This window comes from Notolabrus celidotus, chromosome 18, assembly GCF_009762535.1.
Source record: "Notolabrus celidotus isolate fNotCel1 chromosome 18, fNotCel1.pri, whole genome shotgun sequence".
In the NCBI taxonomy this organism is placed as follows: domain Eukaryota; kingdom Metazoa; phylum Chordata; class Actinopteri; order Labriformes; family Labridae; genus Notolabrus; species Notolabrus celidotus.
Window position 1 is genome coordinate 11016297 of NC_048289.1, and position 14563 is coordinate 11030859.

Here is a 14563-nt window from a genome sequence, read left to right on the forward strand (position 1 = left end):
AAAAAAGTTTGTTAAAAATTATAATGCAAGCAGTTGTTGGAAAAACCTGGATTAACCCCTTGGTCTATGTAATGACTGATTATTGAATACAAAACATAGTTACATAAACAAGATTTTTAATTCAGAATTTTGTTTATTTGAGTTTCATCAAGCAGTAAAGCAAACAGTTTCTTTAATATGCATGTTTATATCTTACCAAGTAAGTTAAATAAATAAATAAATAAATTCATTAATAAATAAATAAATAGTGTAGAGAAAACATAAAGCTAGCATGTATCAATGAACAGTAAACTAACTCATCAGAACAGTACCACACAGCAGACACAGTTGTCAACTGTAACATGCTCTTCTCTGCTCAGTCAGTGTGTTGTCAGATCACAGTGGCTGCAGCAGGGCGGACATGTGCTGTTTCACCTCTCCTGGGTCAGCCAGTGAGTAGGCCAGGACAACCCCCCTCACCCATGACTTAGTTTTAGTGGAGGGCAGTATCTAAAATACATACATATACAATAATACAGTTTACATTTAAATATATGCCTGAATGCTTTTATACTTTAAACACATAGCACTGAATTGAAACGCTACAATACCTTGACATATATTTTGCATCTCTCCAATAGAAACTTCCACTTCATTGCAGTCCGCTCATCATCAGTCAAGCTGGTGAACTCCTCTGTCTGCAACACATGAAGTGGAAATGCTGTTTGTCTGCTTGAAATGGACGATGCAAAGTAAGTGATTGTATTTCTCCTTCAGCGAGGGGGTTCTGACCGAGCAGCCAAGTGCTTTTTCTGCTACAGGGCTTCTCATGGTACAGCTGTGCAGAGTGCCTGTATGGTCGGTGAAGTCCACCAGGAGGTCAAAGCCCGTGGAGGCTGAAAAGACCTGATCCCTCCCTGGGCACAGCTGATTGGTGCAGCTCTGTGTGTCCTCGGTCACCTGAAACTTACACCTGGAGCTGAGACGATGACAGAACAGACAGACTAAAATGAAAAATCTTATCTTTTATAAATTTTAACAGGATCTATCTAACAAATCACTCTCTCTACACAATATGTTAGCTCACCAGCGTGTCTTGATGACCTTGGAAACAGAGGAGTCAAGGTCGAGCTTGGAGATGAAGCTGTATGTGATGCCAAAGAACGCCTCAGGAGTTTCCTGGGCCTTCTGCTTGAGCTGGCTCACTGTGTACACGTCAGTGATGGAGTCCACTGAAGAGACACGAGCAGCACCACGTTTATATCTTCAGCTTTGTTGTTGCACTTGGTAATAATTTGATTTGATATCAGGAAAAAGAAAGTCGGTAGGGATATATATCTATACATATTTGTCAACAAATTCAATCAAAAACCGAAAGTAATGCTGAAAGTCTGACTATTAACACTCACAGAAGTCACATGCATTACAAATAAAAAATCTATAGCTACCAAGATCCATATGGACCAAATGAAGTTATCAATCATTTAAAACTCTTATATAAGAGGTTATAATTTCCTAAAAGAGCAGGATACAGTTATACCAACCTCACTGCAACAGGACTTCAGCGTGTTTTATGAGGGATTATTTTCATTGCAGATTATTTGCATATTATGGTATTATGGGACTGACTCAATCTCTAAACACATAAACAAAGAGTGTGGCTGAGTGAGTTTTACATTACATCTGCACAACTATCCTTCTTATGATCAGGTGAGATATATTGAGCATTTAAACATCAAATCATGGATAAAAAAATGCAGGTATGCTGCCTGGACTGTTCCAAAAGAAACCAGGATACTGTGGCATATAAACACCTGTTCCATAGGGGTGCAACAATACAGTGGCCACAGTTCGGTACGCTCTATGAACCGAACAATACACAATTTTATATTTATTTCATCAACTTCTGACGAGGCGCTCTGTGCTGAAAGTTCAGTGGATCTGAGCTGACGCATTGTCGAGCGCAGGTCCACTGAACTGCGGGCTCCTCCCACATTCATTCAGTCCAAGCTGGTCACGTTTGTTTTAACTGTGCTTCATCTGGAAATATATATTTCACCATACGACGGTCTGCTGGGTTCATATGTTCATGTATGTGTGTGTGTGAGCACGCGCCCACAGAAGGGCGCACCTCCTCTTTGGTTGCAGAGCAGAGTTGTTCCGTGGTCCTGTAGTGGTTATTACTGGGTGATATGGTTTAAAGTTCGTATATGCATTACTTGTGGTCTTATACTGCATGCTGTGTAAGACTTCAGCCTGATACCGGACAGTGTTTTCCCTGCCGTTATATCGGGGGAGCACCCGCCGGGTCCCGCCCCCCCTTGGAAGTCAAAGCAGAAGTGATTTAAGGTTTCCTCTCTCATAGATCAAGTCTATACCTTGTTCTTTTATTTAACAGACTAAATGGCCTTAAGTCATTTATCTTATTTACATGACGGGATGTCATTTCTGTCTCTACATGGTCACGCGTTCACAATTCTTCTCTGCACTCTGTATCGCGCACAGCAGATGCGCACGCAGACAGACACACATACACTCAGACACACACACACACACACACACACACACACACACACACAACCCCCCATTCACAGCAGAACATGTGTCAGATATAGCTGCCCCTGATACATTTAATTTAATTTAGAAACTGTGCTTTTGAGCTGAAACAAATGTCTGGTAAGTAAAAAAAGGCATGGAAAGTTCCGTGAATTTTGCGTATCGTTGCACCCCTACTGTTCAAGTATACAGAGCATAGTGACTTAAATTGTCAAGTTCTGAGCAATGACTGCACACTAATGAAAATGGAGGTGAATGCTGTCATCATCATGTAAACAGGGAAATTAATAACAAGTTTCCTCATATTCCTTGGATACATTATATCCCAGATATGACTTACATCAGGACACAGTTAAAAACTCTGATATTAAAGAGCCTGATCACTGATTAATTTTCATTACAGTAGCTTTTGGAACAAATCAGATCCAGACTACAGACAGAGAATAAGACACATTAAGTTATAAATGTACGATGGTACTTGTTATGATCATTCACAGTAGTGTCTTAAAAAACCTCTAGCTATCATAACCAATGGATTCTTCAGTCAGTTTTCAGACACAATGGTAATTCATCATGATTGAAACTATAACAATCCCTGTATTGTGGGACGAAATTATACTGAGTGTCAATGCATCATATTTAGGCTGAAGGATAATCAGAAAAATCAGATGGTTCTGAGTGTCTGGGTGAAAGAGGTAGGACTTGATCGAGAGAAGACCAGGGAGCAGGTGCACAGAGAGGGGTTGAGTGGTTAGACCGTGATACAGCTGGATTTGTTTTTCTGACTCAGCATTTTCTGTAGACGTCTCACTTTCACAAAATGTCCCATAAATATGATCCGTTTTAAATGTTGTAGTGCTGTGAAACGATCCTCCAACACAAGCATCCACCGGAGATGGAGAGTAACAGTTATATAAATTGTAAAAAACCACAGTCTAGACGATGTTTGTCAATCTGCTGACTCACAGCGTTGTTCAGGGTTCCCACTCTTTTCCAGAGATCATTTTCCAGGACATTTCCAGGACATTTTCATTGATGATGAAGCTGGTATGACAGTCTAAATTTAGTTCCTAATTTAGTTCCTAAATAGTCTAATATGTTCCTCTCAGTGGAAGTCTACATTGAAAAAACATGTAGTCTATGGCTATCAATGAAATCATCTCTTACATACTTAAAAATTATGGCAAATTGATAATAGATGCAACCACAGATGTACAGCCCTTCACTTTATTAGTGCAACCAAGTAACAATGATGGGCAACATTCCAGCTTTCTCTTTTCTCAAAAAATATAAAATGAGCTAAAAAAAAAACAAAAGAGCCTGCAAAGGAATCAGGAAGCTGCCTTACTGAAATAATTAAATAATAATAATGATCAGAGGATCAGTGCTTTAATGACCTAAATAGAACTGAATGACAAAAATGGCCACAAATGTTTCTCAACTCAGATCAAACTCAAAATATACCTGCTTAATCATGATATTCATCCTGCTAAGTGGTCGATATAAAACAAAGCAAATGTCACATTTTTTTCTTTTGAGTTACCGTAAACTCTGAAAAAATCGCACCCGTGTAAAGACGCACTCTGTATTTGAAGATCTCTCTGAGATTTAAAAAAAATGTAAACTGTCTTCCTGCATGGCGATGTCTATTATGATCAACGATGTCTACAACGTGGAGTTTCTGTGCAGCTGTGTTGCTCTTTTTGTTCCGTTTGTTTTCACTATCGGGAGTTTGCACTCCTCCTAGCTAGAGCAGGGGTTCTCAAACTTTTTGGAGCCAGGGAGAAAATTGTCCATGGCCTCTTCATAATTGTAACACAGATTAAGCACATTAGTGATGTGTCATGATCAAAAGCTGTGGCTCTGAGAGCCGATGCTTTATAGTGAATCAGAAGAGTCCCAGTTTTCCTTTCGCTGCTTAGCTCTCACAGTGCTCAGCCCCAGCTCTGCTCACAGCAGAACTTTGTTTGATTAGTCAGCATGGCGGCCATGCGGCCAATCATATGTGAGGATATAGGTGATATAGGTGATTGAGGGGAGGCTGTGTATCCTGGCTTCATCTGTTCCTTCAGAGAGTCTTCTTGAAGACCGGGAAAATACTCACTGAGAGGAGAAATCGGATCAGCCCATCCAAGCTGAGGCATCTGATTTTTCTCAATGCCAACCTGAGGACATTAATAATGTTTGCTTGAGTTTAGTTCTGGTTCTGTTTGCTCAAGTTTGGTTCTGGTTCTGTTTGCTCCAGTTTGGTTCTGGTTCTGTTTGCTAGAGTTGGTTCTGTTTCTGTTTACTTGAGTTTGGTTCTGGTTCTGGTTCTGTTTGCTTGAGTTTGGTGCTGGTTCTGGTTCTGTTAGCTTGAGTTTGGTGCTGGTTCTGGTTCTGTTTGCTTGAGTTCGGTTCTGGTTTGGTTCTGGTTCGGTTGGGTTCTGGTTCAGTTCTGGTACGGTTCTGGTAAGGTTCTGGTAAGGTTCTGGTACGGTTCTGGGTCGGTTCTGGTTCGGTTCTGGTTCGGTTCTGGTACGGTTCTTGTAAGGTTCTAGTAAGGTTCTGGTACGGTTCTGGTTCGGTTCTGGTATGGTTCTGGTTCGGTTCTGTTTCGATTCGGTTCTGGTTCGATTCGGTTCTGGTTCGATTCGGTTCTGGTAAGGTTCTGGTACGGTTCTGGTTCGGTTCTGGTACGGTTCTGGTTCGGTTCTGGTTTGGTTCTGTTCGGTTCTGGTTTGGTTCTGGTTGGGTTTGCTTGGGTTTGGTACTGGTTCGGGTCTGGTTTGGTTCTAGTTGGGTTTGCTTGGGTTTGGTTCTGGTTCTGGTACGGTTCTGGTTCTGTTTGCATGAGTTTGGTTCTGGTACGGTTCTGGTTCTGGTTCTGTTTGGTTCTGGTTGGGTTTGCTTGGGTTTGGTTCTGGTACGGTTCTGGTTCTGGTTCTGTTTGCATGAGTTTGGTTCTGGTACGGTTCTGGTTCTGTTTGCTTATGTTTAGTTCTGGTTCTAACCCTAACCCTAACCCTAATCATAACCCTAATCCTAACCCTAATCCTAACCCTAACCCTAACCCTAATCCTAACCCTAACCCTAACCCTAATCCTAACCCTAACCCTAACCCTAATCCTAACCCTAACCCTAACCCTAACCCTAATCCTAACCCTAACCCTAATCATAATCATAACCCTAATCATAACCCTAACCCTAATCCTAACCCTAACCCTAACCCTAATCCTAACCCTAACCCTAACCCTAACCCTAATCCTAACCCTAATCCTAACCCTAATCCTAACCCTAATCCTAATCCTAACCCTAACCCTAATCCTAACCCTAACCCTAACCCTAATCCTAACCCTAACCCTAATCCTAACCCTAACCCTAATCCTAACCCTAACCCTAACCCTAACCCTAACCCTAATCCTAACCCTAACCCTAATCCTAACCCTAACCCTAATCCTAATCCTAACCCTAATCCTAATCCTAAACCTAAACCTAACCCTAACCCTAATCCTTACCCTAATCATAACCCTAACCCTAATCCTAACCCTAACCCTAATCCTAATGCTAACCCTAACCCTAATCCTAACCCTAATCCTAACCCTAACCCTAATCCTAACCCTAACCCTAATCCTAACGCTAACCCTAGTCATAACCCTCACCCTAACCCTAATCCTAACCCTAACCCTAACCCTAATCCTAACCCTAATCATAATCATAACCCTAATCATAACCCTAACCCTAATCCTAACCCTAACCCTAACCCTAACCCTAACCCTAACCCTAATCCTAACCCTAATCCTAATCCTAAACCTAACCCTAATCCTAACCCTAATCCTTACCCTAATCATAACCCTAACCCTAATCCTAACCCTAATCCTAACCCTAACCCTAATCCTAACCCTAATCCTAACCCTAATGATAACCCTAACCCTAATCCTAACCCTAATCATAATCATAACCCTAATCATAACCCTAACCCTAATCCTAAACCTAACCCTAATCCTAACCCTAACCCTAACCCTATTCCTAACCCTAACCCTAATGATAACCCTAACCCTAATCCTAACCCTAACCCTAATCATAATCATAACCCTAATCATAACCCTAACCCTAACCCTAACCCTAACCCTAATCCTAACCCTAACCCTAACCCTAATCCCAACCCTAATCCTAACTCTAATCCTAATGATAACCCTAACCCTAACTCTAATCCTAACCCTAATCATAATCCTAACCCTAACCCTAGGATCAGGGTAAGAATGGTTTTGTAAAAGAATAAATGCACAAAATTGGGCAATTATAAGGCTGCTCATTAAAACACTGTACATAAAAGGGTTTTCAACACAAACCATTAGTTTTTGCAAAGTTAAGGTAAAATATACGGCTACAAAAGATCCTAAATTAAGAGCCGTTCGGGAGTCCAAAGAGTCGGCTCTTCTTTGGGAGCCGAGTCAAAAGAGCCGGCTCTCTGAAAAGAGCCGAACTTCCCATCACTAAAGCACATGCTTACTACCATTGCACTCTTAGTTGCCCTTGGAACTATTTGTATTGTAAAACGTATCAATGTAAATACTTCAGACCTGTACCATAGTGATAAACAGATAACCCTTCAATTTGAATCAAGTAAATACCACTTGAATACTTTAAAACAGAGGGTCATTTCATTCCTTGTGGACTCAACATGACAGCATTTATTATTTTCAAGTAATTGATCTTAAACGCTTTCAGAAAATTAACATTAGCAAGACTCATATATCCCCACCAAATGGTATCAAAGCAATGGTGTATATGCTGTTTGGTAATGACAGCACAATTTGACAATTTATTTGAAATGTATTCAAATTATTTCACGGACCCCCATGCTATGGTTCGCGGACCCCAGGAGTCCCAGGACCCCACTTTGAGAACAACTGAGCTGGAGCACGGTAATTGAGCTCTCAGCCTGCAGAGAAAGTTGTGAGGCACAGACCCCCAAGCTCTCTGCCCGACTCCACTGGTCACACTATAACTTAAATATAAGACTCTTTGAATCAAAAGAGCACTCTACAAGGTTCATGTACCATAAAACTAGACAATATACCCCCGTTTTCTGTGAATGCATGATTATGAAGTGAAGGAGAAAAGATGTGAAAAAAGTTGTGCAGTGTCGCTGTCTTTCCCAGCACAGCATGCACTCAACTTTCAATGAATGGGGATGTGTTTTGTTAATAGGGTCAGGTCGCACGCAGTCATGTTGGAATAATTTTCCAGGACTATATGTGATTTTCCAGGACATTTGACTTTTTCTCCCATTTTACAGGTGTTTTCCAGTACTGGAAAACTGGTCAACGGTTTTCCAGGTTTTCCAGGACGCGTGGGAACCCTGTTTGTTTGGATTTATCTGCTGCCTTTGCTCGCTGGAAGAGAATAACACTTTGCTGCATCCGACCTCAACCTTCCCCAGAATATTTTTGTGTACTTTGCTGACTCTAAAAGTTTTCTCAATCACTGTAGTCAACTATTTTGACTGAATTGAATCTGATGCGTCAATCAACTGATTGTTTGTTTCAGCCTTTTTGTGGTTTTGTTGACATAGGGAAAAATGAAATTCCTATGATCCTCTTAAAGTGAGACAGTCAAAGTGAGACAGTATCAGAAGGAGGAAGAACTGTTCACTGTAGTCTACCTGGCACATCCTCAGGTTTCTCATCTTGATCCAGAGCACCAGACTCAGCCGCTTCTTTGGCGTAGCTGAAGAGCAGGCTGGCCTCTCTGGTGTCTGATTTCAGAGGACAAAACTTCCATTCCTATATTGTTTTACACTGAACAACTGGGTTAATCTGCTGATTTCCCAAACAGTTTAAACATTGCTGTTGCACAGAGGCTAGCTGTATCAGATCTGTTATTCCTATGAATGGAGCAGTGATGTCTTACCAGGATTGACAGTGATAATGGTTTTGGAGTTAACTGTTGCTGTCATGCCGTTGCGGAAACTGTCAAAGCTGATCTTCGCGTCAGTTACGAAGAGCACTTTAAAAAGAAGACTAAAAGTTAAAACAACAGAAAGTAATTTGAAACATAAACACACACTTTCATCTCAGATATCCACCTCCATGTTTCTCGGTACAGTGCGCTAATGCGACATGACAGACTGGAATAACAGTTAAATAAAAATTCATTTTGTGGTCCAGAACCAGCCGCAGCTGCTAACCTACCCGTCTCCTTCGGTATCAGCGTCTGGACGAGCTGAATGGCCTCTCTGTCCCAGCTGTGAGGGGGAGCAGAGGTCAGCGGGTGAGAGTGTGGTGAAAATCAAACACACATGGAGTTCAAGCAGGTTAATTTAAAGCTTCTTGCCACCAGAGAAAATTTGCGGTAACTTAAAGATACACAGCGGTGATCCAAGGGCCAATGAGCTGGAATCAGGCACAAAAGCAACACGGGTTATAAATCTTTATTCACTTTCCAAATTAGAAAGGAGTGTGACGCACCAAACGAGAGGGAAGGAAGAGACGGAGTCGTCAAAGAGCTTCACTTCCAGCCTCTGCCCTCTGCGTCCGTCTGAAGTGGTGAACTGCTTCAGCTCTCCGATCTGAAAACGTAAACACAATCATATAAAGTTTCAATCTCAATATCTGCCCTTCCTGTGAGAACACAGCGAGTTAGAGAGCACACGTTGGCCTCTTTGAGAACTCTCAGTCTTTAGGGTTGTTCTGGTGAGTGAGAATTTTCCAGGCAAACAAGCATAGCACCACGTAAACACACAGAGAGCGACTGACACAATGTCGTCTATCAGGCCATTGTAAGGAATGAACTTATACACCTGATTATCAAACTTGTGTTATGAAAGTAACGTGGAGTGATAATTCTTGAGTGCCTCCAAGCATGGTTAAAAACAGCCCACGTCATCCTTATCGGGTCTTAAGAGACTGGTTCCATAACTTTATTTAGAGCTGGCTTTGATAAAAGGACATCGGACTAAATTATAACTCCTTCCTTCCTTCTTGTAAATTTGATTGTAAACTCCAGAGTCTGTTATATAACAAAGCCAAGACAACTTGGAAAAACAGATCAGAAGTTAAATCAACAAGCACGAGAAAAAACTGCAAAGACATTTTTCCTCCTTCATCGGTCCATTAGTTTTCCTGAAAAGCATCTCTTAAAAGTCAGAGATATTTCAGACTATTTCTTTTCCATTTTGAACTTCAGTTTGATCAAATAACCAGCTCTTATTTACTCTTTATAATGATGACAGTTGGCCCTCGGATATAAGCGCAGCAGGAGCCAAACAAATATTGTTTTAAATAAGACTCAGTGAATTATATTACAGAATTTTAAAAAGAACAAATAATATCATTACTTTGTAAACTTCAGAACACGGCCTTGTGGCATTAAAAGAATCATAGTCTTAAAAAAGGCAACTATAAAGTATCTACCCCTACTTCTAGAGTCTTTATAAGCTTTTATGGAGCAAAGTGCTGACACAATTATTTTGCATTTTAGTGATACCTTCAAATTTCTACCTGGACAGTAAAGCCCGTGAGGATTTTTTAACTGGTTGTGAAACAGATTAAGATTTATACTACTTAATGCCCATTTACAAAAGCCATCAGCAACAAGGTTGTCTATATCTATATTGTAATTTTAATGCCCAAAACCACTGCAAATTTTCACAGTGAGGGACACATTGACTGTTTATAAGAGAGCAGGATGATATGAAATAATACCTGTGCATGTACAAGATGAGCAAAGTATTTAGTTCATCCTTTCCCACAGGGGGTGCCAAATTGTACACAAAATAAAAGTCCCAGCAGCAGCTTTAAGTGCTTGCAGATCTAAACAAACACCATAGTTTTCTGTTATTTGGTGCAAGAATTGGTGGTGGGCAAAGCTCATGCTGGTTAATACATAACATTAACAGTCATGAGAGCAAAAATGATCTTCACATTGCACACTCTAATCAACAACATGAATGGGGGAACTATTTCTGTCTCTTTTTCCAGGTTTCACACATAAAGACTGTTGTTTTTGTCAAACTTACGTGGATGAGAGCAAACATCACCTCCCCCTTGCAAGAGCAACTGCATCACCATTTGGGTGCAAACAAGTGCTCATAAAGTACTGGCAGTAGATAAGAAACCATGACTGTAAACTGTTGTACAGCATTTTGCACATCGAACAATAAAAAAATTAATTTGTTCTTTCTCAAAGAGCAAAGGGTGGTAAAAGAAAAGCCCTGTGGTTGTAAGAGGATAAATGTGTCAATCTTTGGTTCTGGTGTTTTGTCCTTACACGCTGCTGTTCACAGCACTGTGTAACAGCAGCATTTACAGTTCTCATGTATATGACTATAATATGAACTCTTTGCTGGCTTAAGTAGATCTACATTAACCCTCCTGCTAGGTCAAATTGACCCTTTTTACAGTCTATTTTAGGCAATATATGCTTTCCAAACCAGCTAAATGCAGCATAAAAATCTGGGCAGCATGTGACAGAAGAGATGTCGTGTTCATTTATCAACATCACTTCATAAAAATAAAAAAAATTACAATCTAAAATAAAATAAACAAAAATCTATGTCATGTAAAACTATTGTATTTATATTTAGGGCTTTCCAATGTACATTAAAAAAACTGTTTTAACATTAATTTTAATAAAAAACGAGTGAGAATTAGAGAACACAAATGTATTGGGATTTTTTGGGGTTCTGACACTTTTGGATCATTGAATATGCCCTGGGTCAAATTGACCCAGGAACATTATTGCTGTTCCAGAGAAATGAACATAACAGGAGGGTTAACATAAAAGCTTCTCATACTTGTCTGATAGCCATTAAATAATACAGTTTTCTAGTTTTAGGTCATCAAATTACCGAAGACTCCAGATTTCTATCTACTGCCAGTCCTTTTAGATGGACTGCTTTCTCCCAAAAGGATTCAGGCTACAAGTTAAGGGCTAAGTACTCAGATGGATTGCTCTCATCTATTGGAGCACTTTCTCCACTGGAGAGTAGAAAATAACTTGCATAACTAAAACAGACGAGACAGGTTGAGAAGAATGTAGGTAAACTAAACAAGTTAATTATCTCACCCTCAACACTGAAACTCAAATGGATTTAAGTGTGAACACATTCAAAGGTGAATGTTCCAGAGAGACTGTGGCCTGAGGGAGCCTTACCGACTTCACAGCAGCCAATATGTTTATGACTGTGCCGTCCAGACTCTGCCCGTTGGCCACAATGTCCCCCAGAGAGTAGAAGTCTCCAGGGTCCTTCACAGGGAGGTGGATGAGAGGCAGCAGCCTGTCGATGGTGGGCATGTCAGCACAGAGACGCACCTGAGAGTGAACCTCTGACACAATCAGTCTGTAGAGGCTGAGACAGCAGATACAATATACTGTCACTGCACATTACCACACTGTTACATCGTATTTAAAAAAGCTTTGTAACTTGCTTTCATCACTACACTGCGGGAATCTCAACAACAAAGCAGGGTTAGGATGAAACATGTTTGAAATACCTTGGTGTTGTAGGACAGAATCTATCCCCCTTTTCTGGGTCTTTGTTGGTGACTAAAGGATTTTCAATGACAACTGAAAAAATATATATGTTATAATTGTTATTAATCTGGAACACAAATATGAATTTTAAAAAATGGTACCTCTTCTTTGGCTCTGTATTCAAATCCACAAATCCACATGTTTTTTAAGGCTTGTGGGAACTTCCTCACCACAGTCTCCAACGTTGAAGCTGTTGGCGAGCCCAATGATGTACGCATCATGTCCCCAGGCTGTCACGTTTATGAAGAAGTCAGCTGAGTCCTTCACAGTGAAGCTAAATGTGTATCTGTCTTCACCAATATCTGAAATTCAAACACACAAGCGGGTTACTTCTTCAGTTCTGTGGAAACCAGAGAGAAAAGCTCAGAGGAAAGACGGTTATTATTTTTCTCCAGAAGAGGGAGCCGATGTTCAAGATATAAAGGTGCAAGGAACAGTTTGTCTTTACAAATTAAGAGCAAAGGTGCATTTGCAAAAGTGATACTTACTTTTTCTGTCAGGAAAACTTTTGACATCACTTTTCCCAATGATGATGCCTGCCAACTTCTGAAAGCATTTCAAGGAGAAATGAAAATATGAGGACTTCTATATTTCAATAGTTCAAAACATCTTCCTAACCATGCCTTAACCCTCCTGTTACCCTCAAATGTACTAACATCTTTTATCCTTGGGGTCAATTTGACCCCAGCAATTTAAACCTCCAGAAACTGATTGTTACCCAGGTTTATGTGTCAGGTACTTCATGTTTCTTTGTTGACTGCCTAAACAGCCCTTTAAATAAAATACATTTCAAGCATAAACACAATTTAAAGCATTCAGAAGGACTTTATTTGTAAAACAGAACATTAAACTGCTGTGAGATTGTCATGCTCTCATCAGCCCTGCCTTGTTTCTATGTTATCAAAACGTATGACACAGGACACTTCATTGAATGTCTTTAGAGACAAGGTGGCTGGAAATATTATATCTCAATCAACGTTGGCGGTTTGATCCCAACTCCTGCAGTCACATGCGGAAGTGTGCTTGGTTATAGTGACCTCAATATCATCCAAAACAGCTAAAACAAATGTGTGTAAAATGTTGATATTTCTTATGTTATATACAGCTAAAACAGCCTGGGGTCAAATTGACCCCAAGGAACACTGATGCGTAAATGTTTTTTACAGGAAATTGGAACATATCAACATTTTAATTTTACGTTTTCCCAGTTGTCCCCATTAAATTAGGAAAAGTCATGAAATATGAAGCCAAAAAAATGATGTTAGTCATTAATTTAGAGACGCTAAACATTGAATGGGGTCCAATTGACCTCAAGGATAATAGGAGGGTTTAATACATCCACTTCTAGCAATATAGAGCAAGTAAAAAATTATTCCTGGACACTGTTAGACACTAATTTTGTCTCAAGAACTTGACCCAGAGGATAGACAGAGAAAGAAAAATATGAAATGCTAAATATCGCTTTAGAAAGTTGAAATGATGATAAACTCACCGGATGGGAGAAGTTGGGATGCAGCTCGGAGATGGCTATGAAGGTCTGAGCAGCCATTACTAATTATAACACATCTGTTAGGTCAGTCTTTACTGGGATAACAGACTCTGTTAAACAGGGCAAGACAACATTATTAAAGTTAACGTTTGTGAAGCTATTTCATGAGATAAAAAAGGAAAACACGTTATCACTGAGAGGAAGCAACTTTCAAAGTGACGCACATATTTTGATAGTAAGCTAGCATTACTGGCTAACATTGATATTGAGCATTATTGATTCTTCATCTTCTTTGAGGAGAACTTAACATTTGTTACGCCTAGTTTGATTAAAATAGGCAATAAACACTTCAACTTAGACGTTGTTCAAGCCTCTCTTTCTTTTTTACCTGGCTCGGTTTCTTCGCTTCAGTCAAGTTTTAGCGGCAAAGCTGTTGCACGCGACCACAGGTCCTAGCAGCACGCGAGAGCTACCGAGGGACTCAAATGCTGCCTTCAATGACAGTAGGATATACATCTTTGCCTACTGCTTAAGTGAAGGTCATGGTGAAAGTATGGAGGTTGACCGGAATGCAAAGTGTTTCATAATATAAACTCGTTTGTGTAATATCTTATGTTATGCAGGATATTTGTTTGTCTAAATAACATTAAGGATAACCTGATTAAGACAATTTGAGTCAATACAGATTAAGAGATTAAAAACAAAAATTAAGCAGATAGCTGACCATTTTTTTCAATTATAAATAGTTTTTGCTTTTGTTTTAAAATAAATGTTTTTGTTAATTTCCTCATCTGGAGCAGGGACCCAAATTAATTATCATTACAACTAGACTCAACTCAACTCAACTCAACTTTATTTATATAGCACCTTTCATACATAAAAACATGCAGCCCAAAGAGCTTCACAGAATAACAGAGAGACAGAAAACAACAGCAATAGTAAAATTATAAAAAGTCACGATTATAAATAAAATACTTAAAAATCAAATCAAATCAAATCAAGACAGTAACATTAATAAAA

The 14563-nt window shown here is 39.8% G+C and overlaps 1 protein-coding gene across 3 annotated transcripts; it reads right to left on the reverse strand.

Moving 5' to 3' along the window:
• Positions 1 to 123: 123 nt before the first annotated feature.
• meiob (meiosis specific with OB-fold) lies at positions 124 to 14068 on the reverse strand. 3 transcript variants are annotated; one of them, XM_034707098.1, is made up of 14 exons: positions 13932 to 14068; positions 13547 to 13653; positions 12543 to 12600; positions 12225 to 12356; positions 12015 to 12087; positions 11674 to 11797; positions 8988 to 9088; positions 8712 to 8764; positions 8431 to 8526; positions 8183 to 8275; positions 1067 to 1211; positions 772 to 958; positions 591 to 677; positions 124 to 489 (listed from the first exon to the last, which is right to left on the reverse strand). In XM_034707098.1, exons 2-14 carry the CDS (start codon positions 13601 to 13603, stop codon positions 376 to 378), a joined length of 1320 nt encoding a protein of 439 aa, XP_034562989.1. In that variant the 5' UTR covers positions 13604 to 13653; positions 13932 to 14068; the 3' UTR covers positions 124 to 375. The 3 variants fall into 3 exon arrangements, with proteins under 3 accessions (XP_034562989.1, XP_034562988.1, XP_034562990.1); XM_034707097.1 differs by having other exon boundaries at positions 11674 to 11869; XM_034707099.1 differs by lacking the exon at positions 8183 to 8275 and having other exon boundaries at positions 11674 to 11869.
• Between the last annotated feature and the right edge of the window lie 495 nt (positions 14069 to 14563).

What these genes read in the sequence shown, in the direction of transcription:
- meiob (XM_034707097.1), bottom strand. Translation starts at nt 13,603, where the DNA reads ATGGCTGCTCAGACCTTCATAGCCATCTCCGAGCTGCATCCCAACTTC. An exon ending in AAGTTTTCCTGACAGAAAAA is followed by an intron (nt 12,357 to 12,542) that starts GTAAGTATCACT and finishes TTTGAATTTCAG; the next exon opens with ATATTGGTGAAGACAGATAC. An exon ending in GCTGATACCGAAGGAGACGG is followed by an intron (nt 8,527 to 8,711) that starts GTAGGTTAGCAG and finishes TTCTTTTTAAAG; the next exon opens with TGCTCTTCGTAACTGACGCG.